This window comes from Manis pentadactyla, chromosome 5 (genome assembly GCF_030020395.1).
Source record: "Manis pentadactyla isolate mManPen7 chromosome 5, mManPen7.hap1, whole genome shotgun sequence".
NCBI classification, from domain to species: Eukaryota; Metazoa; Chordata; class Mammalia; order Pholidota; family Manidae; genus Manis; species Manis pentadactyla.
This window is the reverse complement of record NC_080023.1, coordinates 163,548,353-163,575,035: the sequence shown is the minus strand read 5'-3', so window position 1 is coordinate 163,575,035 and position 26,683 is coordinate 163,548,353. Positions and strand designations below refer to the sequence as shown.

The 26,683-nt window shown below is 50.5% G+C and overlaps 1 protein-coding gene across 4 annotated transcripts in view; it reads right to left on the bottom strand.

The window, feature by feature from the left end:
* Positions 1 to 26,683, bottom strand: part of TOX2 (TOX high mobility group box family member 2) — a 132,385-nt gene that overhangs the window by 91,676 nt on the left and 14,026 nt on the right. Inside the window, exon 1 of one of the 4 annotated variants that reach the window (XM_036902221.2) lies at positions 15,054 to 15,271. The exons of the other annotated variants lie outside the window; for them this stretch is intronic. Within the exon in view, the coding sequence (XP_036758116.1) occupies positions 15,054 to 15,179 (126 nt within the window). The 5' untranslated portion in view covers positions 15,180 to 15,271. Of the gene's footprint in view, positions 1 to 15,053; positions 15,272 to 26,683 lie in introns of those variants that run through there. 4 annotated transcript variants of the gene reach the window in all.

Below are 26,683 nucleotides of genomic sequence, written 5' to 3'. Positions count from 1 at the left end.
TCAAACTGTGGGACTTTTTAACTAAGTTACTATGTCTAGGCTTCCTCATCTGGAATATGGGTATGACTGTCATTTTGATTAAACAAGTTAATATACATAAGGTACTTAGAACATTGTCTGGTCCAGAAAAAGCACCTAATAACTATTACCTATTTCTGTTTTTTTCTATTAAGGTATCATTGATATAAAATCTTATAAATGTTTCACATGAGCAACATTATGGTTACTAGACTCCCCCTATTATCAGGTCCCCCACACATGCCCCATTACAGTCACTGTCCATCAGCACAGTAAGATGCTATGGAGTCACTACTTGTCGTCTCTGTGTATTAGCTATTTCTTATATTACTTAATCCTCAGAACCCTTCAACACTGTTACAACCTCTCCTGCAGATGAAGTAACTGAGTGCTATTTCATGCAAAGCTTTGAGGTCCTTACCATGGGAAACACCCTTGATGCTTCCACCTACCATATATAATCTGAAATAAAACTTATAAATTAAAATCTTCATAAAAGAGTCCAACTGAAGGCTTATTTTTCCCATGATGATGATTTTTGTGCATTGTTCCAAAATGTCAAATATCAGTTTTTTTCCAAAAATACATTTTTCTCCTTACAGGTGCTTCTGCTCTGCCAGGCATAACTCACATTATTCTTCTGCCCACCAAGAAATCCGGCCCTAACAACGGAGGCCCAGAGAGGTCAGGGGATCTGCCCAAGGCCACAGAGCCAGCATGTGTCTACAGTCTAGGCTGCTGTAAAAAGCCCACAAAAGCTGGCTTCCCTCTCCCACCATTTCCAAGCGGTGTGAACCAGAATAGGTGACCTCATGACACTGGGGAAAATGCCTTGGGCACAGCCTGTCAGAGGGGGTGGGAGCACACCTCACGCCCAGTGTTGTGGCTGTGCAGGACCCTCCTCCTCACTGCTGACAAGAGCTGGCTTGGACATGCCGCTTGTTTTAGTCATAACGACACTGAGAGGCAGTGTGAAGGGACGGTGATCACTACAGTCCTGTGGTGGAGCGCTGCCAGCCACCTGGCTGCTCTCGGGGGTAAGAATCACTGCTCCAATTTCACAGATGGGGAAGCAGAGCCTTCTTACCTGGCTCCAAGCAGGCTCCTTCAAGACCCGAATGGTCCAGTATGGGGGCACTAGGCACATGGAGCCACTGAGCTCTGGGAAGCTGCCAGTCCAAACTGAGATGTGTTTAAGTGTAAAATACATACCAGGTCTCAAAGATAGAACAACAATAGCAAAGGAATGTACAATGTCTCATAAGTATGTTTGTATTGATTATATGTTGTAAAGACAATATTGTGGATATATGGCATTACCTAAAATATGTTCAAATTAATTTCACCTGTTTCTCTTTATTTTTAAAAATGTGGCTACTAGAAAATTTACAATGGTGTATGTGGTTTGCATTTTATTTCTACTAGACAGTGCCAGCTGAGAAGCTGTCCCAAGCCACCCTCTGCTCCAGATGCAGAGCCTTGGAGATAGAAAAATGCACATTCAGCAATAGTTGAATCCAGTTCTATGACAGATACAGAGAAACTGAGGCTCATGGAGGGAGAGTGACTTGTTAAGGCAAGAAGCTGGTACAGAGGCATTCACTCATTCAATGAATGCTAACTGTGTCCTAGGTGCTGGGATACAGCAGAGAACAAGACATGGAGCCGCATCCCAGCCCAGGGGTGACATGGTGATGATGCAGGATTCCCTGCCCGGCCAAGTCCAGGGGATCAGGGCAGCTGGACTTGGCACCAGCCCTTCCCTCCCCTCAGCCGCTGTAATCACACTGCTTGGAGGCTGCAGACAAGAAGCCATGACAAGAGCCCAGCTCCAATCCACAGCAGCTCCACCTCAAAGCTCACTGGTGAGACCCCCGCGGGCAACAGCCAGCTGCAGCTGCCAAGAGGGCCTGATGGGCAGGGTAGCCCAGTGGGCACAGCATGGCTGCCCTGCAGGCCTGTGTTTCTACCACTAGTGGCAGCTTACACCCCATCTCCACTACCACAGATTTATGGCAAAAATTATCCTCTCTCAGCTCCATTTAAAGCCATTTGGAGCTTGCTCCCATCCCCGATTATAAATCTAATTGCACATTCCAAACAGACAAGCGCTCATTAAGCTTTAATTATGCACATGTTGTTTTCCACAAACATTTTCATTTGGCCGCTGTGAGAGGGCACGGTGCCAAGGGGACCGCAGGCTGAGTGCCTGCGGCGGGAGGGAGCCAGGCCCGGGAAGTGGGTCAGGGGGTGCTGGGATGAGGCCGGCCAAGGGCAGGGCCAGGACCCCCTCAGGTTTGGCTCATAACTTTGATGGCCTTTCCCCAGTCTTCTGCACACCCAGGAGATGCAAACGTGCATGCCCTCACCTGGTCCTACCTGCACCCCCAGTGTGCCCAGATCTTGTCTAAGCTGGTGCCCATGGGCCTGTCTGGGGCAGAAGGAGGGAGGGTACACCCCCAGCTCCAAACCATAAACCCTCCCCACCTGGAGCTGGTTTCTTCACAGCCTCTGGGCCTGTCCCTATTTCCACCCACCTCCCCGCTGCAGCTGGAGCCCTCCTCGGGCACAGTCTTCCATTCCCTCATTCGTTCATTCATTTATTCCACTATTATTTTGGGCGCACAGTCTTGCTCAGGCAGGGAGGGGCCAGTGGGGATCAGGAAAGAGAAGGCCCCTGTCTGACTCTTCCCAGGAGGCTCTCCTTCAAGTCCAAATTCTTTACTGTGTCACTAACGGCCCTTGAGAACTTGCCCCTACCCACGTGACCTGCCAGGCCAGCCTTCCATCCCTCCCTCACACTCCTCTCCTGTTAACGCTTTCCCGAGGCACCCTGCTCCCTGCACAGACACAGCTGTCCACACAGCCAGGCCTCTGCAGCTCTGTACTCCCCACCCAAACCTCCCCTTCTCTTTCCTTTCATTGAAGTTAACTCTCATTCATGCCCATGCTTTCCCCTCCAGGAAGCCATCGCTGATACCCAGGCCAGACCAGCTTGCTGCCCTTCTGCATGGCGGCATCTATGAAAGCATTTATTGGACCAAAATGCCTTGACTGACCGCCACATGTCTGACTTCTAAGACTAGTCTGTCGCACTATTTCCCCCAAAAACACTATCTGCTCTCAAGAGGAGAGGTACCTGCTCACTGTGTGGCCTTGAAGAAGTCCGTCCTCTCTGGGCCTCAGTTTCCTCATTTATACATGGAAAGGTTTGAATGGGTGAGGCTCCCTGGGCCCCTCAGCAGTTTGGTCAGTTTTAAGTTTTGTGGTTTGTCCAGGAGCTAGATCTTCCTACTCCTACTTGAAGAGGGTCCTGAGGCCACCAACCTGTCTTTGAACACTCATCCAGGAGCAGAGGAAGCTCACCAAGGCATGTCTGTCATGCACGAATGGTGCACACCCAGACGTGGGGGCACAGGGAAGGCGCAGAAGCCCCAAGGCCACTCCTCAAAGAGCTTCTGGAAATATAAGCAAGTGAAATCAATGTGTGCTTTTAATGGATATCAATATCCATTCAGCATCGGATGGCTACCTGTTTTAGGGCACGGTCTCTGAAAATAGACTGAGAGTGCAGATACGAGGTTTATTGGGGAAGCAGGACCGAGCAGAAGGAAGAGTTAAACTGGGGAACATTCACATCAGAGGCCTCAGCCTGTCTGCACTGAGGTGGCTCTGCAGAGATGTCCCGAATTGAGGCGGGGAGCCACTGAATTCCCAGGTGGGCCAGCCAGGTCCAGGCTGCCCTGGGGCAGGTGATGACCTTGGGAAAGGCCTCCTCCTCCCACCAAGGTCAATACCCAGGGAGAGAGTCCGCTGTGAGGGCAGCAGCCAACACCCTCAGCAGGTGGCAGAGTGGGCGTTTCAGTAGAGAGGGGACCTGGGTAACCTGCAATAGCATCCGCTACAACTATGACCATTAATTCATTTTAACTAATTTGTGCCACATATACAAAGTGCATGCTGTGAGTCAGGCACTCTGTGAATTGATTTATAAATTTTAACTCATATATTCCTCACAACAGTCCTATGAGGTGAGTTACTACTACTATGAGGTAAGGTAAGGCTCCCATTTTACAGATGAGGAAAATGAGGTCAAGTGAGGTTAAGCAGCTTACCCAAGGCCACACAGCTAGTAAGTGGTAGAGTCAGGATTCAAACCCAGGAAGTCCGACACCAGAGCTGATGCTCCAACGACTTAGACACCCCACTTCTGTGGGCATGCCCTGTCCCCTCACAAAGGCATGGAGCTGTCCACCCCAGCCTCCTCCCCAGACGCTGGGTCATGGTCAGCGGTCTAGCGCCTCAGGTTGCCAGCACTGTCAGTATTTGTGCCTGACAATCATCTATCATCAGAGCAGTTGGGAACAAGTCCCGGAACTGATCCTTGCCAAAGACAATTAACTAAAAGCCACATGAACGTATGTCGGGCGGGACTGTGGCATGGGGGTGGGGGGGTGAGTGTGACCGAGACAATGAGCAGTAGATGATTTGAGAGATATTTTCTCCCCATCGCTACAAAACAAGCCCTCAATCATGCCACAAAGGGCTTGTATTGTTGGAAGGGAAATATGTCAATGACAGCGTTCAATTGTGGGGTGGTTAAAAAAAAAGAAGAAAGGAAAAAAATCCTTTGAAATAGAAATTTGACCTAGAAAGGTTTTCTAGGTCACCTGAACTTGACACTTACACAGCTAACCCCAAAACCTAACACAGACCAAGTACCAGGTTCACTTCCTTCTGTCAGTACCAGATAACACAGGAAATGATATTTGTAAACACTGCTGTTATATTCTCAAGTGTGTATTAAAATCAGTCTTTGGTTTGGGAGCTGGGAAAAGGCCGGAGCAGCATGGCTGTGGAAGCCCGCGGACCTGGGTTCACACTCAGTCACCGCGTGGCCATGTGGCTGGGGCAGGATCCGACCTCTCTGATGCTCAGACTCCTCTCCTGTAAAGTGGGAATGGAACTGTGGGGTTGTGTGTGCCTCCTGGCAGTGTGCAGGCACCGAGGTGTCCTAGGAAGGCTGGATCCCTTTCGCTCCAGCCACCTTCCTAGGCTGAGGGCTACCCCTCTGTTTTGACTATCAAACTGCTTTGCCCCAGGCCTGGGCTCTCGGGACCCTGCAGTACAGGGGCCAGCTGGGGGGACGCTTTTCTCCCTAGAAAACAGAGAGAAAGCAAACAGTGCCCCAAGTCACAGCACATGCCAATGAGTTCTTCTAATTCATCTTCACTTTTGAGCCACCCAGCTTTAGATAAATCATGGGGCCTCAGGGATGATAGCACCTGAGACCTGTTCATTATCCTGCTGGGGAAACTGAGGCCAGGGGGGGTAGATAGCCCACAGTCATTAGCGACAGGTTACAACACCACATTACCAGGCCCCCTGAGCCTGTGCCTCCAGAGGAAGTCAGTTAGCCCAGTTACCATCAAGGCCCAAGACCGCAGGGAGCACGCCCACCTTCCCCAGTCCCTGACCTGAGCACCTATGATGCCCCTGGCTCTGAAGGGACCAGGACACAGAAACAATCCCCAGGGCAGGCTGGGGTCCAGAGGGAGTACAGGCACCAGCACTGACGATACCAGGGGTGACAAGGCACTAGGCAGAGACAGGCCAGGTGAGAGCAGGTGATGCACACCTGTCCAGTAGAGGGAACCAGAAGGAGCAAAGGCTAGGCAGCTGGGAGGGTGAGAAAACTGGGGTGTCGGGGCTGAGGCAGTGTCTGCGAGTTACTGAGGTGGGCTACTGTGAAGGGCGGGTCAAAGTAATCAACATTCACTGAAAAGAAATGGTGAGAATGTGAACAATTTTCCTAAAACAAGAGTAAGGGAAGGGTGCCTAGTTTGGCCAGAAGATAAACATTATGTGAAGCAATGATTAAAAGAGCATGGTAGTGATGTCAAAGGAGAACTTCAAATCAATGAGACAGAAGAGAAAGGGCAGAATTAGAGCCAACTATGTATGGAAACTTCTGGTTCAGGAGAGCACTTCCTATATGCCAAGTACCATGTGACATGCTTTATATACGATATTTCACTCAATCTTTGCAACAGGCTTATGCAGGAGGTGCTATTACCCCACTTTACAGAGGAGAACATTGATGTTACAATTGAAGCAATGTACTCAAAGCTCGCACAGCTAGAAAGCGGCAAAGCCAGAATCTTCACTCTGCCACAGTTCATGCTCATAACAGCTACTCTATTTTGTCTCTCCTTTTGAGAACAAACAGACAAAGACCAATTATTTAATAAACAAAATGAGGATAACAGGGTTATCTTGTCCCACTGCAAGCCACCCACCAAAAATGTACTCTAAACAGATTAAGTATAAAAAGTCATGTTATAGGGAAATATCAGAAAACAGATATTTTTATCAGATCTGTGGTGGCAAGATAACTTCCTCAGCCCTTGAAGCAATCACGGAGGAAGGGAGATTGACAGATTCAAATATATATGCATTAGTATCTTCTGTAGGAGGAAGCATAATAAAACCAAAATGAAAAGGACATCAGACTAAGAAAATATCAGCCCCAACCATGAGACAGTTAATATACACGATGTAGCAAGAGCTCAGTCAAATTAAAGAGACAGCAATAAACCGAGAGACAAAAAGACACAGGACACAGACAGGAAAGTCATACAAGAGGCAATCTTGTATGACTTTCCTACCAAGAAACAAATACAAAGAGAAAATGTATACTTGATTCCATGACAAGGAGAGAAAATGTACATGAAACACACCTACTATAATGAAACTGGGTTATTTCACAAGACTGTAGACACAGAAAACCGTTTCCAGGCCACCGGAAAGTAATATGGCAGGTCCCCCACCCCCTCCCTGGGGCAGATAGCCAGCCAGAAGCAGGGTAGGTGGGAACCAGGACCCCTGCCTGCCGCCTCGGGGGCCACCCCCTTACCACACTGCCCGTTTGTCTCAAGCAGACCCCAATGTTGCTTAAAACAGCCTTCTGTTCTGAGTGCCGGGGATGACACCACCGGTGGACGGGACACAGTCTTTGTCCTCCTGAGCTCACGGTGTAGTGACGGGGACAGGAATTAACCTGAATGAACCTGAATAGAACCAGGAACGATGATGTGAGTGCTAACTGTAACGAGAGCCAGGGCTGATGGGAGCCCAGAGAAGAAGGGAGGTGCAAAAGAAACTCCACAGAGCAGGGGGCGTCTAAGCAGACCTCCCTGCAAGATGAGCAGCGTGAGCCAGGTGAGGGGAGACGGCACCAAACGGTAGGGAGCACGGTGGGAACCGCATTCACCCAGGCGGGGGAGCTAGACGGAAGGCCCCACCCCCTGAGGGAGGCACCTTAAGAGATGAGCTGCGAGGAGAACAGTACCCTGTCAAGATGGGGCTTTCGGGGCTTGGGTTGGGGGCTGAGACCTGGAACGTGAGCTGCACTTTAGAAACTGGCCTCTGCCTTCGGGCCGAAGAACACACTTGGGAAAGTAAGCGTGGAGCCGGTATAGGAAGCCAGGCAGAAGCTGCTGCGATCGCCCTCGGGGTGGGGGGGCAGGGGGTGTGCCAGGAAGCGGGCCTCTGAGCAGAGGTCGTGCAGGGAAGAAACATTCGATAAAGCAATAAGAAGTAAGACACTGTGGCAGAGATTCAAACAGGGAAATTTATACTGATGGTGAGAAAAGGAAGCAGGGTTGGAGCCAGAATGAAACCACGACAGTCCCTGGTGTGTTTTCCAAGATCCAGAACTGAGCGCCTCAGAGATGAATGAGAACCGCTAAGAGCACGGGACCACCCAGGAGCCAGAGAGCGGGCCACTCACGCAGTTGGCAAACCCTGATTTCCTCTCCTGGGTCACACATTTCCTTCTGATTCCTTTTTCTGATGATTCATAAGAAAAACCTCCCCCTTTTAAATTCAAGCTAGAAATGCCTGAGCACCTGGGCTCACCCTGCCCAAGCTTTAACCTCTGTCCCTGAGCCGACAAAACCCAACTTAACCCCAGGCAGCTAAAAAGACGCTGGCTGCCAAGAAGCAGAGAGGAAACCTGTGGTTTCTGGCTCAGCAAGGGCTGTCAGAGGCACCCCGAGAACCCGGCTGGGCCCTAGTGAAGGTCGTCAGTGGCAGCTCATACATACAGGTCCTCAGCCCCTTAGCCAGAGCCCATGGGGTTTCAGAATTCAGAATTTGTTTGGATTTCAGAAAAATAAAGAATGCTCAGTGAAATAAGCCAAGCGGAGAAGGACAAGTACCAAATGATTTCACTCATATGTGGAGTATAAGAACAAAGGAAAACTGGAGGAACAAAACAGCAGCAGAATCACAGAACCCAAGAATGGACTAACAGTTACCAAAGGGAAAGGGACTGGGGAGGATGGGTGGGAAGGGAGGGATAAGGGTGGGGAAAAAGAAAGGGGGCCTTACGATTAGCATGTATAGTGTGTGTGGGGGGGCATGGGGAGGGCTGCGCAACACAGAGAAGACAAGTAGTGATTTTACAGCATCTTACTACGCAGATGGACAGTGACTGTGAAGGGGTATGTCGGGGGGGACTTGGTGAAGGGGGGAACCTAGTAAACATAATGTTCTTTCTGTAATTGTAGATTAATGATACCAAAATAAAAAATAAAAAATAAAAATAAACACTAAAAAAATTAAAATAAAAAAAAATAAAGAAATGAAGGTTCCACAAATTATGTGGAGACCTCAGTGGGGTCTGGGGCAGTTCCTGCAGCGGCACTCGCACGGCTGCACGGCATCCTCTGAAGTCACACAGAGGGTTAAGTACGAGTTATGAAGAGCCTCACGTCAATTCAGGTCAGGTCTGGGGGCCAAACGAGCTTGCAGCATATTTACTAAACAACTTTTGATTGTGGAGCTTTTTGGATCTCAGATAAGGGCATTGAGGGTCGAATCAAGCCCTGGGCACACATGTGCTAGGCCCTTTTCGGGAGACCACCCCTCTGATGCCCATTTTACAGACGAGAAACAAGAGGCTCAGAAAGGTAAAGGAAACTGCCCAAGGTCTCACAGGAATTAGGTGGTTGAGCTGGAATTCAAACCCAGATCAGACATGTTTCCACACATGTGGATTCTTCAGGCTGCCGAAATGCCAGTGTTGGCAGCATTACAGGGAAGGTGGATGGCACTGGGGGAAGGAAGGTCAGGACCAGGTGCAACAGGGACTGGGCTGCTCCTCTTCAAGTGGTCCCTGCAAGGTGTCTGTGTCCTCAGCCGGTCCAAGTGCCTCCAGCCCTCCCCACAGGCCCAGAGCTCCCCTCATTCTCTGCAGACACAGCCCCCGCAGGCCTGAGTCCACCAGGAGAGCCAGGAAAGAAACAAGCATCCCCACAGAAGTGGCAACAATGTGATAAATGCTGGGGTACAAACAAAGAAACTCCAGAGATAGAGGATGAATAGAAACATACTTGAAAAACGCGTGTATCTAGGGCTCTCCAGAGGGAATGATTAAATTGGGGGAGCCCTGAAGGAGGAGAAGGAGCTTGCCACAAAGTAAACAGGGGTGGGAGCATTGTGGGTACAGGGATCATCAAGTGCAAAGTCCCTGGGGTCAGCAAGTCCATGGGGGAGGGATAAAAGTAAGCAGAGGGAGGACAAGGTTGCGATCAGAGCAGCTGGCAGGAGCCAAAGCCTGTGAGGTCCTGGGCGCATGGTGGGGACTTGGATTTTATCCCAAATGGGAAGCCCTCGGAGAGTTTCTGCAAAGGAATAATCTGCTCTGATTTGTATCTGAAAAGATGACTCAGGCTGCTGTGTGGAGGATGGGACCCTGGGAGACTACATTCTGCGAGTCTCAGTTTTCTCATCCATATAATGGATTCATGAGAAACCTGGGAAAAGCACAGCCAAAGGAGTCTGGCACATGGTTGGCTCTTAGAAAGGAGAAGAACAAACACTAGATTTCCCACCTAATCATGAACCAGGAGAACACAGTCCTAAATCATCCGTAAGTCCCTTTTCCACTAAAAATCCTTCAAAGGCTCCCACCTCTTTTTCCCGGGGCCAAGGCCCTGCTTGACCTGGTTCCTGCTGATTTCTCCAGCCCCGTCCCTCACCATCTCCCACTGGACCTCTCCTCCCCTGCCAGCTGCCCACCCCTGGAATGTGCCTAGGCTCTCTGCCTAGAGCACAAGGACTCCTTTACACAGCAATGTTGTCAACTCCCCTTCCTTCTTACAAACATTCGAGGAGCATCTACCCTAGACCAGCCCTGTCCCAAATGTCAAAAGGCTCAAAAAGTAGCTGAGGACATATGTGCGTGCATATGAGTGTGTGTGTGTGAAACAAGAATCCAAATAAATCCAGTCTGACCCTCTTCTGATTGCCTCTTCATATCCTCTCACTCATGCATCCACCTCCTGAAGAAATATTTACTGAGTACCTACTCGGTGCCAGGCACTATTCTAGGCCCCTGGGATAAAGCAGTGACCACAGATCCCTGGAGGTGCTTCTTGCCTTGCAGACAGAAAACAAACATTAAACATAGTAAATAAGTCATGTATATAGTATGCTAGAAAGTTCTAAGAACTATAGAAAGAAAAATGTGAACAGGTGAGATGAATCAGGCATGCAGGATGGAGAGTATATGAACTTAATCAGGGTGGTCATGGTGGGCATCAATGAGAAATGGACAGTTAAGCAAGACTGGAAGGAGGTGAGGGAGTGAACTAGGCAGGGGTGGGGAGGAGAAACAGCCCCTGCAAAGGCCCTAAGGTGGCAATATGCCCATAGACACCAGTAAGGTGGGCAGAACAAGCAAGGGAGAAGAGGGGGAAAAGCCAGAAAGGCAACAGGGCATGGAGTGTACCCCACAGATGGCACTGAGATTACCCTCCCCAGAGAGAGGAAGCCAACACATTTTCCGAGGCCTTATCTGATGCTGTGGTCAGAGGAGCCAGCGAAGGCAGACGTGAGGGCTGCATGGCACATCCGAGGAACCTCAGCGGGGCCTAGGAACAGCTGACATCCGCTCAGCCTGTGGCTTCTACCTGTGGCTTCTGCATCTCAGGTTGCCCTGACGGCTGCTATTTTTGCTCCTGTTTGGAGTTCTATGCAGGGCTTCTCTGTGCAATGTACTGGGGGGCCACTGGGCCTGGTCCCTCTTTGGATTTGCTCTGCTTAGAGCAAAGGAGAGGAGCCATTAAAATGTTGCAAGTGTCTTTGGGGACATTTCCTGTCCAGCAAGTGGGAAAGAAGAGGAGATTTATTATAGGTGTTGTCTCGTCAATTCTCATGAGCCTCTAGAGAGGCTCAGAGAGGTTAGATGGCTTGTCCAAGGTCACACAGCCAAATCAAACCACAGGCTGAAGATGCTAATCCGGAAGGTCTAGGTACGAAGGCCCTTAATTTTCAGGGAGTTCTTTGCATTTACTGCCTAAATCAATGTTTCCCAAGCAGATATCTGTGCTATCTGGCCTTCCAGAGGGCATGAGGAGAAAGATGCATTGTGCATGGCTCTAGTCCCTTCAGAGCATCACAGCCCCGAGGAGGACTGTGACAGTGTGGGCACAGGGAAGGGGCCCTGGCCCAGACCGCTGGGGGTGGGATGGGTGGGCAATCAGAGAAGGCTTCTGGAGAGCAGTGATGCCTCCACTCTGCCCACCAGAATGAGTTCGAGGGGTAGAGGAAACATTCTGGCAAAAAGGTTCACACATACACAATCAAGAAGCACGAGAGCTTGGTGAGTGGAGGAGGGCACTTTAGGGAGCGGCAGGGCCCTGATTCTGCCCAGGAGGGAGGAGGCAGGAGACAGCTTGCTGACGGCAAAGAAGGAGATCAGACAGCCTCCCAGCCCTCCAAGTGGGCATATGGAGGGCATCAGAGCAGATCCAGTAGGCCACTAGCAACCAAGCGACAGAAGGCTCTGAGCAGGGGAGTGGCGCACAGAGACCCCTCTGGCTGCTGTGAGGAGATTCCTAGCAGTAAGGCAGATGCAGGGAGGCTCTGCTGGAAGAGCCGGTACCACCCAGGCGGCAGCTAACAGTGAAGTGGAGACACAGGGCTGTACCCCGAAGGGGCAGCCAGTTGGAAGCGAGGCAGGCAGAGGGGTCAGAGGTGACTTAAGCCAAGGAGTGGACAGTCATGTGTTTAGCAAGATGACATAACGGGGCAGGGCCAGTCTGAGGGTGGGGCATGTGCGTCGAGATAAGCATCACTTAGAGCCACAGTCTCCTTCAGATGAACTCTCTGGGGTGAATCAGAGCTGCCTTTCTATACTATTCTCCCATGCTTTGGGGCTGTGGCTCCCCTGGCCTCAATTGTTCTGCATAGTCAGTAAGACCCAGAAAAGGCAAGTATGTTGTCTAAAGTCTCAGAGCAGGAAATCAAGAGAGAGAAGCCTACACACCCAGGCCCACCTGTTTCCCATTCCAATGCCTATCTCAACAGACACCCAACAGCGGAAGGCCCCCACACCCTCCCTAGAAAATGGCACCCCAGGATCTGGGAGGAGCTGGAGAATCCACTCCCCATCTGTGATATCTCAGAGCTTCATTTGTGGTTATCCACATGTGTGAGCATTTGCCAGGCACCCTGGCTGGACAGAGACGGCAACTCCTGGGCAACCCTGCCCCACCCCCCCAGGAGGTCACAGCGGTGCCAGAGAGACAGCTCCAGCTGGGCCTGAGCAGCCTCCTCAGGAAAGCCCGTGCCCCTGCCTCTCCTCCCCATGCCATCAGTTACTGGTTGGTGAATGCATGGGGCAGTGGGGGGGTAGGGGGTGGAGAGTCATCACAGGGGCCACTGATCGTGAAAGGAAATTAATTTCAAACACAAAGCTCATCCTCCTCTGGAGGTTCCACACACAGCCCCGATTTCCAACATGGAGTGGAATAGGGCTTGTGGAACCCGCCTGAATTATTTTCTGAGGAATCAGAGACCAAAAGAAGGTAAAGAACTTACCCAAGAGGGCAAAGCAATTACATAGCAGAACACATACATGAAACTTTGGTTTCCCACTCCCTGGGCACCTTCATTCTTTTGGTAAATATTCAGTGGGTGTCTCCTGTGTGCCAGCAGACATCCTGGGACCCAATCAAAGGCTGCCCGGGGCCCCTTCTCCAAGAGGGGAGAGTATTTTTATTTACTGAGCACCAAAAAAATGCCTTATATCTCTTGTCCCACTTAATTCTCCTAACCATCTGTCATTTTGTAGGTGGAAAATTGGCTCAGAGACGTAAGGTAACCTGCCCAAGATCACACAGTGAGCATGGAGCAGAGCAAGGGCTCAAAGCCAAGTCTTAAACCTGAGTTCAGCTTCTATTCTCCAGCTCCTGGGGCTGAGTAGGAGTGGTGACACTCCATCCACACCCTCCCTTCTAATACAACTCCCCCCTCCCTTCCTGGCCGTCCTCCCTGACCCAGGACTCTCAGCAAACACTGGTTTACTGGCTGGCTATTGTCCCAAGACAGCACTGGTGACTGGTATTCAGTAAGCTGTTCAGGAAGTGTTAAAAATAAAAGAGTCAGTTCTGTTGCAAGACAGCCAGTAAGTACCTGTAATTAACTCCTCTCCCAGTGAACGGCCTGTGGATGTGGCCAGAGATGTAGGGAGGTTCACGTCAGCTAGGGCTGTGAACCAGAACACACAGCCTCTGGTTATAAGCACAGTGAGAACTACCCCAGTCATACACACACACACACACACACACACTCAGTGTGAGCAAGGAAGTTCTCCAGGGCAGAGTTGGATATACTGGGTCATTTGTTCATTCATTCACTCAACATTTATGGAGGTCCTACCACATACTGGGCAAAGTGCTAGGCAGAGTGTGTGTGTGTGTGTGTGTGTGTGTGTGTGTGTGTGTGCGCACATACAATCAATAAAGGGAAGTAGCTATCAGTGTCCCTATTTTATGGATACGGAGACTGAGACATGCCAGGCTCAAGAAGCTTGCCTACGTCACAGATTGTATTTGTGGCAGAGCTGAGATTTGAAACCAGTTACTAACCCAGACTCTGGTACATAGTAGGCACTTCATAGCTAGTTCCTCAATGCTGGCTGGCTCCAAAGCCTTCCCCAGCAGACCAAGGACCTGTGGACCCAGCGTGCAGAAAGTAGAGATCCCACAGGGGGCACAGAAGCTCCTGTTTCTTGGTCTCTCTCAGTTCATCTGGATATTCCAAGTAAGAGTAAGCTAGCCTGAGAGACTTCCATTTCTGGGGCACACATGCATGAAGTGAGGTTTTCAATGACTTTGAAAAATCAGAGCACCAGAAGAGGTCAGGCCTCCTGCTCAGCTGGGTGCTGCCCTGTCAAGTGCAATGAGCCCCACCCCCAACTCAGCCAACTCCCTTCAAAAAGACAGTCTCCCCAGAGACAGCTGGAAAATGCCATTAATGTTAAGTTTCAGCATTGAAAATCTCTGTCACCTATTTGTGTGTGTTTGCCTTTAAATCTGTGATGATGCCCCTCCTCATTTTTTCTTGTCCTTTCTACCACAAAAAGGATGGTGACTGGAGATCCAACTAGCTATTTTTCAATATCCTTAATGGACAAAAGGAAAAGGTGGCAGTCAACAAACTGGAGGAGGAATTTTGATGAATTCCACAAACTCCAAAATGCAACACAAGAAGCAGCTCAAACTTTGCTCCTGGTGACGTCCCCAGCTATCCTCATCTGTCCTGCCTTGAAAAGCCCTTCCCACTCCTCACACCAGATACCTTCTGGGCTCTACCAAGATATCAGGTACCTACCATGCCATGGGCTATCCCCATCCTTGTTTCCGGTCTGAGTTGGCCACACCCCCTACCCACACCTGGCCAGGCCCACTGCAGGGTGTGCTGAATGAATGACATCATCCTGAGCACACTGGGCACCTGTGATGCTCTGGGCACAAATAGCTGCTTGCTCTCCAGGGGCCAATTCCAGCCACTTCCAAATTCCTTTTCAAGGAGGAGCTGCCCCAACAGCAGGCTTCCTGGACCCTCCAGAGCATCTTCATTCCATAACATGACAGGCACCATCCAGGTCCCTGCCTGCCCCCACCCCGCAGCAATGGCCTGACCACCTCCACCCTAGGAGGTGGTGGGCACCCTCTGCTTACCTTCTGCTGAAACACACCTGCAATGCGCCAGCGTCTTGCAAGTAGAAGGAGCCTGAGTCTCATTCCACAGAAGCCCAGGCAGTGAGAGCGTGCACCCGCAACAGCCTCTGTGCGATTCTGCTGCATAATCAGCAGAGAAGAGAAAAAATGCCAGAAATAGCAAGCTTATAAGCCCTCCTGACAACTCTTGGTCCTCTATTGGCTGGAGGCCTGGCACCCCCGCTTCCCCCACCCCATGCCATTCCTATAGGGTGAAATGGGAAAACCTGTTATTTAACCTCTTTTATCAAAATCCATCTTCTATCCCAATTTGGGCCTGTGTGTTCAGAGCTCCTGGAGACAGTCTCCAAGCCCGGTCTCAGGGAGTGGAGGGAGAGGCAGCCCAGCTCTGCATCATTTGTGACTTAAAAGCCTTCCCCACTCACACACACCACCTTGGGAGCGGGTATTGAGCTGGCTGGGCTTCTGGAAGGCAATTTGGCAGCACCTACCAACATATGAAACTTGCACGCCATTTCACTTGGCAATTAGACTTCTGAGCATCCGTCCTGTGGAATTACCTGTGCTTGTGTGCATGACGCGTGTGGATCTCTCGTTACAGAGAAGGATTAGAGGCAAGCTAAGTGTCTAAAACCGGGGTCAGGCTGAACAGACTGAAATACATCCATTCTATGGAATATGATGGCATAAGGAAGGTCTGCAGGGGCTGCCTTCGAAACTGGTTGGGAGAGACAAAGTTAAGGACATGGTCCCATTTTTATAAAAATAGTAATGGCGTGGTTTGAACATGCCCTGTGAAAGATGCCAAAGTTTGCTAACAGTGATTATCCCGGGGAGTAGGAGAAGGAGGTGTTTTCAGTTGATGCTTTTCTCTTTCTTGTTTTGTTTCTTTCCTTTTTCTTCACAAGCATGTATTATATCTGTAATCTAAAAGAAAAGCGTAAGACCCTCCCTAGTTCCTTCCCACTCCTCAGCAGCCAGTAGGCCAAGGGGGTCACTCACCACAAAGCTGGATCAGGCTTGGGACAGTGCGGGCCCGAGGCTCTGTGGAGCCCCCAGCAGTCTCAGCTTTCACAGAAGTGCAGTTAAATTAGGGCTCTGTGAAAAATGTGGACTTGGACTAAGACAGAACTGGGTTCAAATCCTAGCTCTGCCTGCTTGAATGGTCCACTTCCCAGGGCCTCAGTTTCTTCACCTACAGAATGGGGGTGGTAGCACCTATTTAGTGCCATGTTCTTTGTTGGGTGCAATTAAGCCAAGTTTAATTTTTTGGACATTGCAGAAACACTGGAGGCCACTGAGGAAGGCTCACAGAGCTGAGGACATCAAGGACTGAGTAAGAGGAGTTCGGAGATCATCCCATTACTGAACAATAATAATAACAAAAACTAAGTACAGCAAATGCCCTGTGATGAAAGAGGCAGTGTGTCTGTACGAGGAGGGAGAGTAGGGGAGTAAGAAAAGGCAAAAGAAGAAGAGGACGAAGTCTTGCCTCTGTGCCTCTGTACCTTTCTCATGCTGTTCCTCCGCCTGCATTGTGCTTCCCCAGACCTCCACACAACTACTTCTCATCCTTCACGTTCTACTCAAAGATCTCCTTCCTCCCCAGAGAGGGCACCTCTGACTGACCCACACCTGAATTACATTCTTCACAGCACATGCCTCCAACTGATGGTTTCTAGATGTTTGTTGTGATGGTTTTCATGTTTATACTGATTGTTCGTCTTGCTCTCCAGGCTGTGAGCTCCTTGATGGCTGGGACTACCTGTCTTGTCCATCTCTGGGTCCCAGCTCCTAGCACAGAGCCTGATACACAGTAGGTACTCAACAAATTGAAAGTACACACAATCTGTGGATTCGAAGCCAAGAACCAAGCACATAAGGCATGTCTAGGAAAGATTTTTCACTGCAACAGGAAGATAGATGAAAACCTCAAACATACTGAAGATTTGGAAACACACAAAGCTGGAAGGGTGCCAGAAGAAACCATCCATCAGTACTTCTATAAGCTTAAGGTGGAAAAGGAGTTCCCAGGCCCAAATTCATATGGACAAGGTTTAAGTCTTCATTCTAATATTGTAAGAAACTGGAAATGACAATAAAGTCCATTGATAGAGGATTGGTTAAATAAATCACAGCTTTCTGTGCAACGGAATACCATGCAGCCATGAAAAGGATCCACATTACTGATATGGAAAGAAACCCATATTGCTTAATGAATGTTAAACTTGTTCATTGCAAATCAGAGACTCTGATAAGTAACAAGTATAACTGACTGTCACTGAGAAAGTGTGAAGGTAAAAAATCTTTCAATTACCATTTATTCTTTCATTCACGCAACAAACATTTTCTGTTCCCTATGCCTATTCCTATGGTTCCAGACTCCAGGGCAAAGAGTGTACAGACCACTGTCCTTGCCCTCAAAGACATCCCAGTTCATACATGTAGGTGCGAAATTATGATGTACGGGAGACAGTGCTCAGAGCTAAGGGCCCCAGAGTCATGGGGCTGAGTGAGGAGTTTACAGAAAAGGTGTCATTCAAGCTGGAATTTGAAGAAGGGGCAGAGTTTGTGTACACAGAGAAGGGAAGAAGCTTGTTAAGAGGCAGAGGTAGGACAATATGGGACGAGTGCAGGAAGTCCCTGCATTCTCGATCAAGAGCTACCAAACTCTGTCCGCGGGAGCTAAGCCTGAGGACAGAAGACCCTGGACTTGATTCTGTCATATATGCCCAAAGGAGGCATTCTGGGGTTGTGATCATGCTGTCCACAGGTGTGCAGTGATAGAGCAGCAGGACTTAGCCTGAGAGTGCCAGTCCCACTGAATATTTGGGCAGGGGGGCAGGGGTCCCAGCTCTGTGGACCCTCTGCTCAGCTCCTTCTGGGATGGAGCCAGAGAGGCACCACGGCACCATGACAGAACTCAACGTTTTGTTTGGGGGTTTTTTTTTGGATTTTGAGGCAGCGCAATAGTTATTGTTCACAACAAAGAAAGATGACTCAGCTTCCTGTGGAGAAGCCACAGCCTTTTGGAAAAGATATTTCTGTTTTAATGTTTCTCTCTTCTCCACCACAGAGGTAACTCATCCAGGCTGCCTCGTTTTCTTGATGTTCAACCGTTCTCAGAGTGAAGGGAGGGACAGAACGAGGCTCTGGGGACCAGACTGCCTGAGTTTGAATCCTGGCCCCACCCCTAACTCACAGAGAGGACCTAACTAAAGTTATACCCTCTCTGGGCCAGCATTTATTTACGACTTCTGAGATCTTTGTGCAGAACAGCCCTCCCCTATGGAAAGGGACTGGCACAGAGTGGGTAGACAACAAATCTATCACTGTAAATAACAACAGCCACCTGTGCTGAGGTTCTACTGTGCCAGATAATCTCATTTAATTCTCAACTGCCTGGCACAAGTTCCCATTTTATGGATGAGCAAACTGAGGCTCAAAGCAATGCGCTGACTTGAGCTGCCATCTTCCCATTCATGAGGGTCAGTGCCCACACCTCCAGCCAACTTAGAATTGAATCTGTACAAGCCTTTTCTTTCTGACTGTCCCCACACCAGCAGCCAAGGGCACGCCAGCCCCTCACTGTCTTTATCTACAATACGAGGACAATATTCTGAGGTTGTTGAAATATTCTAGTCAAGCCCTAATAAAAATAATTTCATGAAGACCTCTGAAACCTTCAATAATATCACATCATCCCTTTCTCTGGGACAAGAAGCCAACAGAAAGCTGAGCTCACGTGCAACCTCCCAAGGAGAGGCACAAAGCTGTTTGGAAAATGCCTTCACAAGTCTAGAGAAAACACAAAAGCTGAAAGAGGTGTGAGCTCATGCAAATAAAAAGGACTTTGAAACGAGCCGCCCGTTCAATGGCCACCCTGCACCATGACGTTAACAGGGGGTTCTCTCAAACCTTCATCCTGGAATTAATGTTTTAAAAAAACAAAAACAAAGAAAGCTGGTGCAGGTGAACACAAGGTAACCCCAGGCTGTCCAAACCCGGGTTTCCATCCCCCTTCCCTTCACCACCCTGAGCACACGCTGACAGAGCAGCCTTAATAGTTACTAATTGTAAACCCTGTGATTACCAGGGTTGATTTCCATGGAGCTTCCCTTCCCGGCACCGAGAGCCTCTCGCGAGCGGTAATTGCCAAGTTCAGTTTTAGCTCCGTCATATCCAACCGCCGGAGCTAACGTGGCTGCCTCCTCGCCAGGTAAGCTGGTACGGGACTCGGCTTCGCTGCTGAGTTTCACAATATTGTGATGCCCCCGTCAGCACCTCTAAGCGCCGAGAAGCTCCGAGCTTCTATTAAACAAATCTCACCCGTGGGAAGGAACTGAAGCCGCTTTGCGCCTCTCAGGTGCCCTGTCAGGATCCTCATGCGCACTGGGGCGTCGTGGTTGCTGAATCCCGTGCACTTCATCGCGAAAACGCTGACCACCTCAGGGCCATACCTGAGGTGCACTGAGCTCAGCCTCTGCAGCCACCCCCCATTTCCCCCTTCTGTCCCCACAGCCCCCTCAGAATTCAAACTCGTGTCTGACTGCACAGATGGCCCCCAACATGGGCCTTCAAGCCCACTGCATGTACTTGTTTGGGGGGCTTGTGCACAATGCCATGTTCCAGCTTCATTTTGTCCAAGTGCCTCACTGGCCTTGACACCTGCCCTAGTATTTAACAGCCTCCACCTCCCACACATACAACCATTCCAACACATGACTGGTCTCCACCGCAGACCGTACAGCAGCCACAGCATGTACCGGGTACTTTATCCCCACGAGCAGCCACAGAGGCAAGGAAGCAGGGCTTCATCCCTCCTTCTCACATCTGGGGAAACTGAGGTCTGAGAACTGGAAAACAACCATGAGGCTGGTGAGAGGAATTTCTTTTAGCTCCAAATGCCAGTTAAGGCTGTGCTTCCCATGAGGAGTTGCCAAGCCTCTTCCCCCTGGACAAAGAAATCATGAAGTAAGCCTATTTCCCTTTTCACCTGTCCACCAGGGAGCCCAGAGCTCAGTTCAGCCAAAGGCAGTGTAGGAATGAGTCCTGAAACATGAAGACACAGGCTCAAACCCCAGCTGTGCCACTAGCAATGAGTCCTGGGTAAGGGCAAGCCTCTCCATAAAGTGGGGTATTAATGCCACCACCTCACTGAATGTCTGTGGAGGCCGCCAGAGTCCATGGGCCCCATGCCTTCCCACCCAAAGTAGATTTTCTGACATTTTAGGTGCCCTCCTCCACCAGCATCCTGGGAACTCATGCCAGGGCAGGGAGTCAGTCAGATGACAGTGGGGGTGGGCAGGGAGGTTTGCTCCAACTTATCTCATTCAAGGCATACTTTCTTTCTGGCACAAGACTGAAAAATAAAATCAAATAATAAAATGTGAGGTTGAATGGAAACCCAAAGTCAGGACTGATTTTTCTAGAACTTCTCAGTCCTACCTCAGGGCAGGATGGGAGGCTAAAGGGGACCCCAGGGGGTCTCCCCACCCCAGGTGGGCATCTGTGACAGGCCCTTCTCCCTGCCATCCACAGGCTGCCTGCCCATGTGACGCATCCTGGTCGCTATGTTTATTCCGGAGCCCGGCAAAGAGGAATGTGCTACCCTCCCCCTCTGCAGCTCCTAGGGTCCCTGTGCTGTCCTCAGGGGCACACAGGCCTGAGCCCCACACACAGGAGAAAGGCACCGCTGCCAACTCGGCCCCACAGGTCCCTCCCGCCTGACCCAGGCCCCACTCCAGATGAGAAAACTGACACTCGGGGCTGGAGGCTAACTTGCCCAGTCTCACACTGATGTCAGTGAGGAGCAGGGATTCAAATATGGATTTGTTTGATTTGCCTCATTTTTCCAACTCTGTGCTGGCTCATTTATGATCACTGTTCTGGCTCTCGGGGACGCCAGGCCTTTCCAAAACCATACCCCCTGATATGCCTTAAGAGAACCTGCTGACATCTTGGGGGCATCAAAGGCAGCTCACAGGACCGAGCAGGCGGTTCTCAAGAGGAACTGGACACTCAGGTCCCAACCCCAGACCCAATCACGTCATTCTTAGTCCATGATTCAAAGATCACTGGCCAACAGAACTAAATCCAAACCCCTTACTTACCCAGCACCCCAGATGCCCCCAATCCTACACTCCTGTCCTCTTCCTTGAGGCCTCCCTGCCCTTTCCAATGCTCACATCTCTCCTCTTTCAGTAGATCTCCTGGGCACCTGTGTGAGCATCAATCTCTCCCTCCTCCCAAAGCCTACCAAGCCAGCTGCCCCTGTGTGAACTGCCGTGGGAATGTTCCATCCCCCCTCCCTCCCAAGACAGCGTCACATGGGGGCTGCTTAGGGGACATGTATGAACAGAAAGTTCCTTTTTTAGCCCAAGCTTGCTGACACTTAGAGGGAACTGGCACCTCCCTGGGTTCTCAAATGTGCCAGGTCCCTCCATCCACTGGGCCTTTGCACATGCTGTTCTCTCTGTCTAAAAAGCTTCCCTTATCCCCACCATCTAGCAAATTGTACTCTTCCCACAGGTCTCAGTTTAAGGGTCAGGGAAGTCCTCCCTGATCATCCCTGTTATCCGGCCTCACAGCAATGTACAGCTTTCCTATTCACACTTGTCACACTCACATTATATGTTTTTTTTTTCAATTTTTTGTTGTTGTTGCTGTTATTATTAATCTACAATTACATGAAGAACATTATGTTTACTAGGGTCCCCCCTTCACTAAGTTCCCCCCACAAACCCCATTACAGTCACTGTCCATCTGTGTAGTAAGATGTAGAATCACTACATTATGTGTTTTGTTATGTGATTATTTATTAGCTAAACTAGAGGCCACATAAGTACAGCAGCAGGTCTGTCTTGTTCATCCTGGAGTCCCTGCCACGATGCCTGGCACATAGCCGGGGCTTGATAAGTCTTTGTCGTCCAAAGGAGGAAGGGCAGCTGTGGTAGGTTACAAAGATGACCACAGGTCCTCCTGTGCCTGCATGTGTGCCCTCTGCTCCGTGATGTTGCTGCTCCTCTCAAGAGTCAGTCTGTTTCTGATGCCTTAAAGCCAGGCTTAGCCTTGTGACTTTATTTGGCCAATGAGACAGGAGTAAATGTGCCACAAGAAAAGACTTGAAAAGCACTTGTGCACTGGGGCGGGTTCGCTCTTGCTGCACCGAGAACCCTGGAGCGCCAGGTAAGCAAGCCAGAGCCCGCCTGCTGGAAGGTGAGAAGCTGCGGCGAAAGCTGGGCCAACAGTCCTCCAGCCCTCAGCCGGCAGCCTGCCAACTGCCAGACAGGTGAGTGAGGCCATCCTGGATCACTCCGTTGCCGGGTGACCAGCCAACTGGCCACAGATGCTGGACAGAGCTCTGCAGAGACCAGCCAGCTCAGCCCAGAAAGCCCTCCAGTCAACCCCCAGATTGTGAGCTTTGTAAAACTACAGTTGTTTTAAACCACTAATGTTGGCTGGCTTGTTACGCAGCAGTAGGTAACTGAGACAGCAGCAGCAGAAGAGCATTGGCCACGATAAGCTCACAGACAAAGCTCGTGTGTCTGGGCTATACAGCATTAGATTAAGAACAACAAAAACCCACTGGGAGGTGGAAAGCGGCCGGAGGGTGAGGGTCGGGCCTCTGGGTGTGAGCCCTGCTGTCCTAAGACTCTGGCTTGAGCCTGGACAAGGTGGGCACTCACCTCTGGGCTGAGGTCCACCTGCTCTGCAGTGGGAATAATGCATCCTGGGCCAAGTCTTCTCAGCTGGAATGGTTTGAGTCTAAACAGGGAATACATGTGAAAGGGCCTCCCAAAGGAAGCTGAAGACTCTGCACATGGAAGATACATGCTGCAGGATAAAGATCATGACTTCAGAGCCAGATAGATTATGGTTCCTCATCCACTCTCGTACCTACAGGCTGTGTGACCTTAGGCATGTTTCTCAACCTCTCTAAGCTTCAGGTGTCACTGGACAGGTGTCTCTGACTTGTAATAATAATAATACATACTTGCAGGGCTGCTGTGAGGATTAAAAATATGGCATATGGACACCTACACAGCAGCTGGCCCATAGTAGACATTTAATAAACAGTGGCTCCTCCTCCATTCTCACCCCCATGCCTCAGGCACCTCTCACGCTACCATCTCAGCCCCACCATCCTACTTGGCAATAACAGCTTCCATGCTTGATATCAGCACGTTCTGCCAGGTGCCAAGTTGTGACTGTAGCTTCTATAACATCCTTGTGTGTGTGTGTGTGTGTGTGTGTGTTGGGGGGGGCACAGTAGCTCTTGAAGGATGAGAGAGAAGAAGCTGGATGTTGCCCGCTTTGACTGGGCGAGAAAACTCAGGCCATGGGGAACACAGTAAAGAAGACTTGAGATGATGAAGAACTGAATCCTTGCCTCCATAGTCTTGACACCGACGAGCCCACATCTTTCTTCACATGGGATAATTACTTATCCTACAGGACACAGGGTGCAGCCTGGGGCTGCCCACACAGGAAGGAGGGAGGCAGAAAAGATGGGCTCGTCACAGCAGCAAGGCAGCCACACCGAGATCCCTGCACAGCAGGAGGATTCCGGGGCCACTGTCAGCACCCTGGCCCAGCCCCTGTCCTACAAAGCACCCATAGCAAAAGGGGAAGGCCCCTCCGACCCAAGGACTCTAAACGCCAAGGAAATTGTCTATTGTCTCCACCCCACAGCACACACATACACAGAGGAAGATGCTGAATCCAGGGAAGGAGGACATGTGGGGAAGATGGCCCAGTGTGGGGCAGGAAGGGGCCCAGAGCAGAGGGGCAACACTGGCTTACTGTCCTTGCACACAGCACAGCTGCCCCAAAGCCCTCCGTGGCTTCCACACTCAGGACCCAAACCCCGGGGCCTGGCGCTCACTGCCTGGTTTGCCTTCGCACCCACTCTAGCCTGTAGCCACACAGATGGGTTCGCAGTGTTCCCCAAGCCACATGTCCCCTCTGCCCCTGCTGCTTGGTGCGGTGCTGGAGGAAGAGAATGGCGTCCTGGCAGACAGGTTTGAGTCCCCATCACCGTGGCCCAGTCACCTCACCTCGGGAGCCTCAACTCATAATCTGCACAGTGGGGACAGCTTCTATTTCATGGGTGGTTGTGAAGATTAAATAAATAACACAGATGAAATACCCATCCCACAGTGAGTGACTGAATAGATGCCTGTTCTGTTCTCCCCTCCTCTACGTCTCTCCATCCTACCCCTCTTGGAGGTCCTGCCTAAATACCCCCCAAGACAGGAAGCCCTCCCTGAACACTACAGGTCTCAGGGTTTCTCCCTCATGCTCTCTCTCTCTCACCTCCTTTCCCCCTCTCTCTCCTCCCCCCGCTTTGGGCTCTGAAGTAAGAGCTGCTTCCTCCTGTGCAGACTCCCACCCAACTTCCATCCCTACACCCAGGCTCCGTCACAGCCTAAGGACAAGGACCAGTCACGACAAACCTTGTGGGGCTGCAGCACGAACAGTGCCCAGAGGGCAGAAGCGGCTTACCCAAGGTCACAAAGCAGAGTCCAAACAGGAGCCAAGAGTCCTGCCTCCTCGTGCATACTCCTCAAGGCCATTCTCAGGCAAGGGTAAGCAGTGTGTGGATGCTGATGGGACCCCACCCAGATCCCCCTTTTCAGGCTGTGAGTGCTGATGCCCCGTCCTCTGCAGAACTGCCCTTGGCTGATGGAAGGAAAGCATAGAAGCATGATACCTCTCCCCCATCCCTCCCTGAGGAAGCCAAGACCAATGGAGGGTACAAAAGGCCACCCCCACTCCTGGCCTCAACAGGGACCAGCTCTGCAGTCTCTTCCTCCAGGGCTCCTGTGGGATCAGGTTGAAGCAGGTCTTCAGCTGAGACCACCTCTTCGCTATCCCCCCCAACTCCACACCCTCGGTCCTACTGCCCCCACTCCTCTTCCCATGGGAGCGCTCCCCACTGAATCTCTTTCACTAGAATCCTTTTCTCAGGCTCTGCTTCTAGGGAGCTCAGCCTGACATAGAGCCTGATTCTCAAATTGTACACTGAGCAGCAGCTCAGTATTACCTAGACCTTTTAGAAATGCAAAATCTCTGGCCCCAGCCCAGACCTGCTGAATCAGAATCTGTATTCTAACGAGACCCTGTATAACTCACAGGCACATTAAAGTTTGAGAAGCACTGGCTTACGGTAGGTCATTACCAGCTCACCGTGGGAACCATCGACTTAGGTATGAACCAAACCTGCCCACCTTGTCCAGCGATCATACCACTCGTGTGGGTATTATCCACACCTGACATGGACTGTGGGGGTGAGCCAGCTGGTGTGGGCATGACTGCCCTCACCACCAGCCGTGGGATTTCCATGGTCCATACCCCAGGTGAGTGTGAGCTCCAGCATTACCAAGGTGGGAGCTCCGTGTCCTTCTGGTTTGAGCTCCAACCCCACACACCTTACTTGGTCACCAGGATTCTGTTTCTCTTTGATGCCTCAAGGGTGGTGGACATTAGTGAGTTGCATTTTAGAAAAATTTTTGTGTCTGTCTTCTGGGGGAATTCTGTTTCTCTTGGATGCCTCAGGAGCTGTCTTGGTGACTGCATTAGTTCACTAAAGCCTCTACCCGCTGCTTGAAGGGACTCCCCCCATCAATACCAGACAGCTAGGAAAGGTTCCTCAAGGGCACCCCTGGGGAGGATGCTGGAAAGAGAGGCCCTGGAGGATGTCAGGAAAACAAGGCCACTAATGTCTCTGCTTGGAAGAAGCTCCTGGCCTGTCCTGAGTCGGAAACCCCTCTTCAGAGGCCCTGCTGCAGCCCACCTCAGGGTGCGAGCCCCTTATCCTGGTGGGAGCCCCTCAGAGACCCTCTGAGGGGATGTCCATGACCTTTGCAAAACTAAACGCAATAACCAAGTCCTATGTGCCCAGCAGACCCCAGGGCCAGCCCCGGAGGCTGCAATAATCCAGGCGTGTGTTTGGACAGGAGGCACCCTGGAAAGCCCGGTCAACTCTGCCTGCTGCCTGAGGAGGCAAGCGGTTCACCTTTTGCTAATCGCCCTAATTCATTTTTTATTACTAACTTGCCTGCTTTCTGTTTGCCATCTGATTGAAGATATTACCAAAGGCATTTAAACAGCATCAGACTGTACCACAATGGCAAACATAACTCTTTTTATTGAAATCTGCATTAATATACATATAATTCCCTGATCACAAAGACCTCATGGTCCACAAGGGAGACCCCAAGTGAAGGCAGATTTGGCATGAGGCGTTACACAACTGAAGGTTTTTCAAAAGACAGTAAGCCATGCCAGGAGAGTAAGATAAAAGGGTCACTTTCTGGTGCCGTTAGTGAACATGGATGACCTTTTGGAAAACGGCATGACAACCTGAATCAAGAGCCATAAAAATGCTCACTCCTTTTGACGCAGGAGCTCTACTTTGGCCCACAGCCCACAGCCTAGGTCTTATCCTTGACACCCCCTGTCTAACACACCCCACATTCAACCATCTCCAAATCTCAGGCAGTCCCCCTACTAATAGCTCCCATAATCCTCCATTCCCACCCTACCCTGTGGTCCAAGGCAGAGCAGTCCAACGGGACATTCTGCAATAATGGGAATGTTCTATATCTGTACTGTCCAAGAAGGAG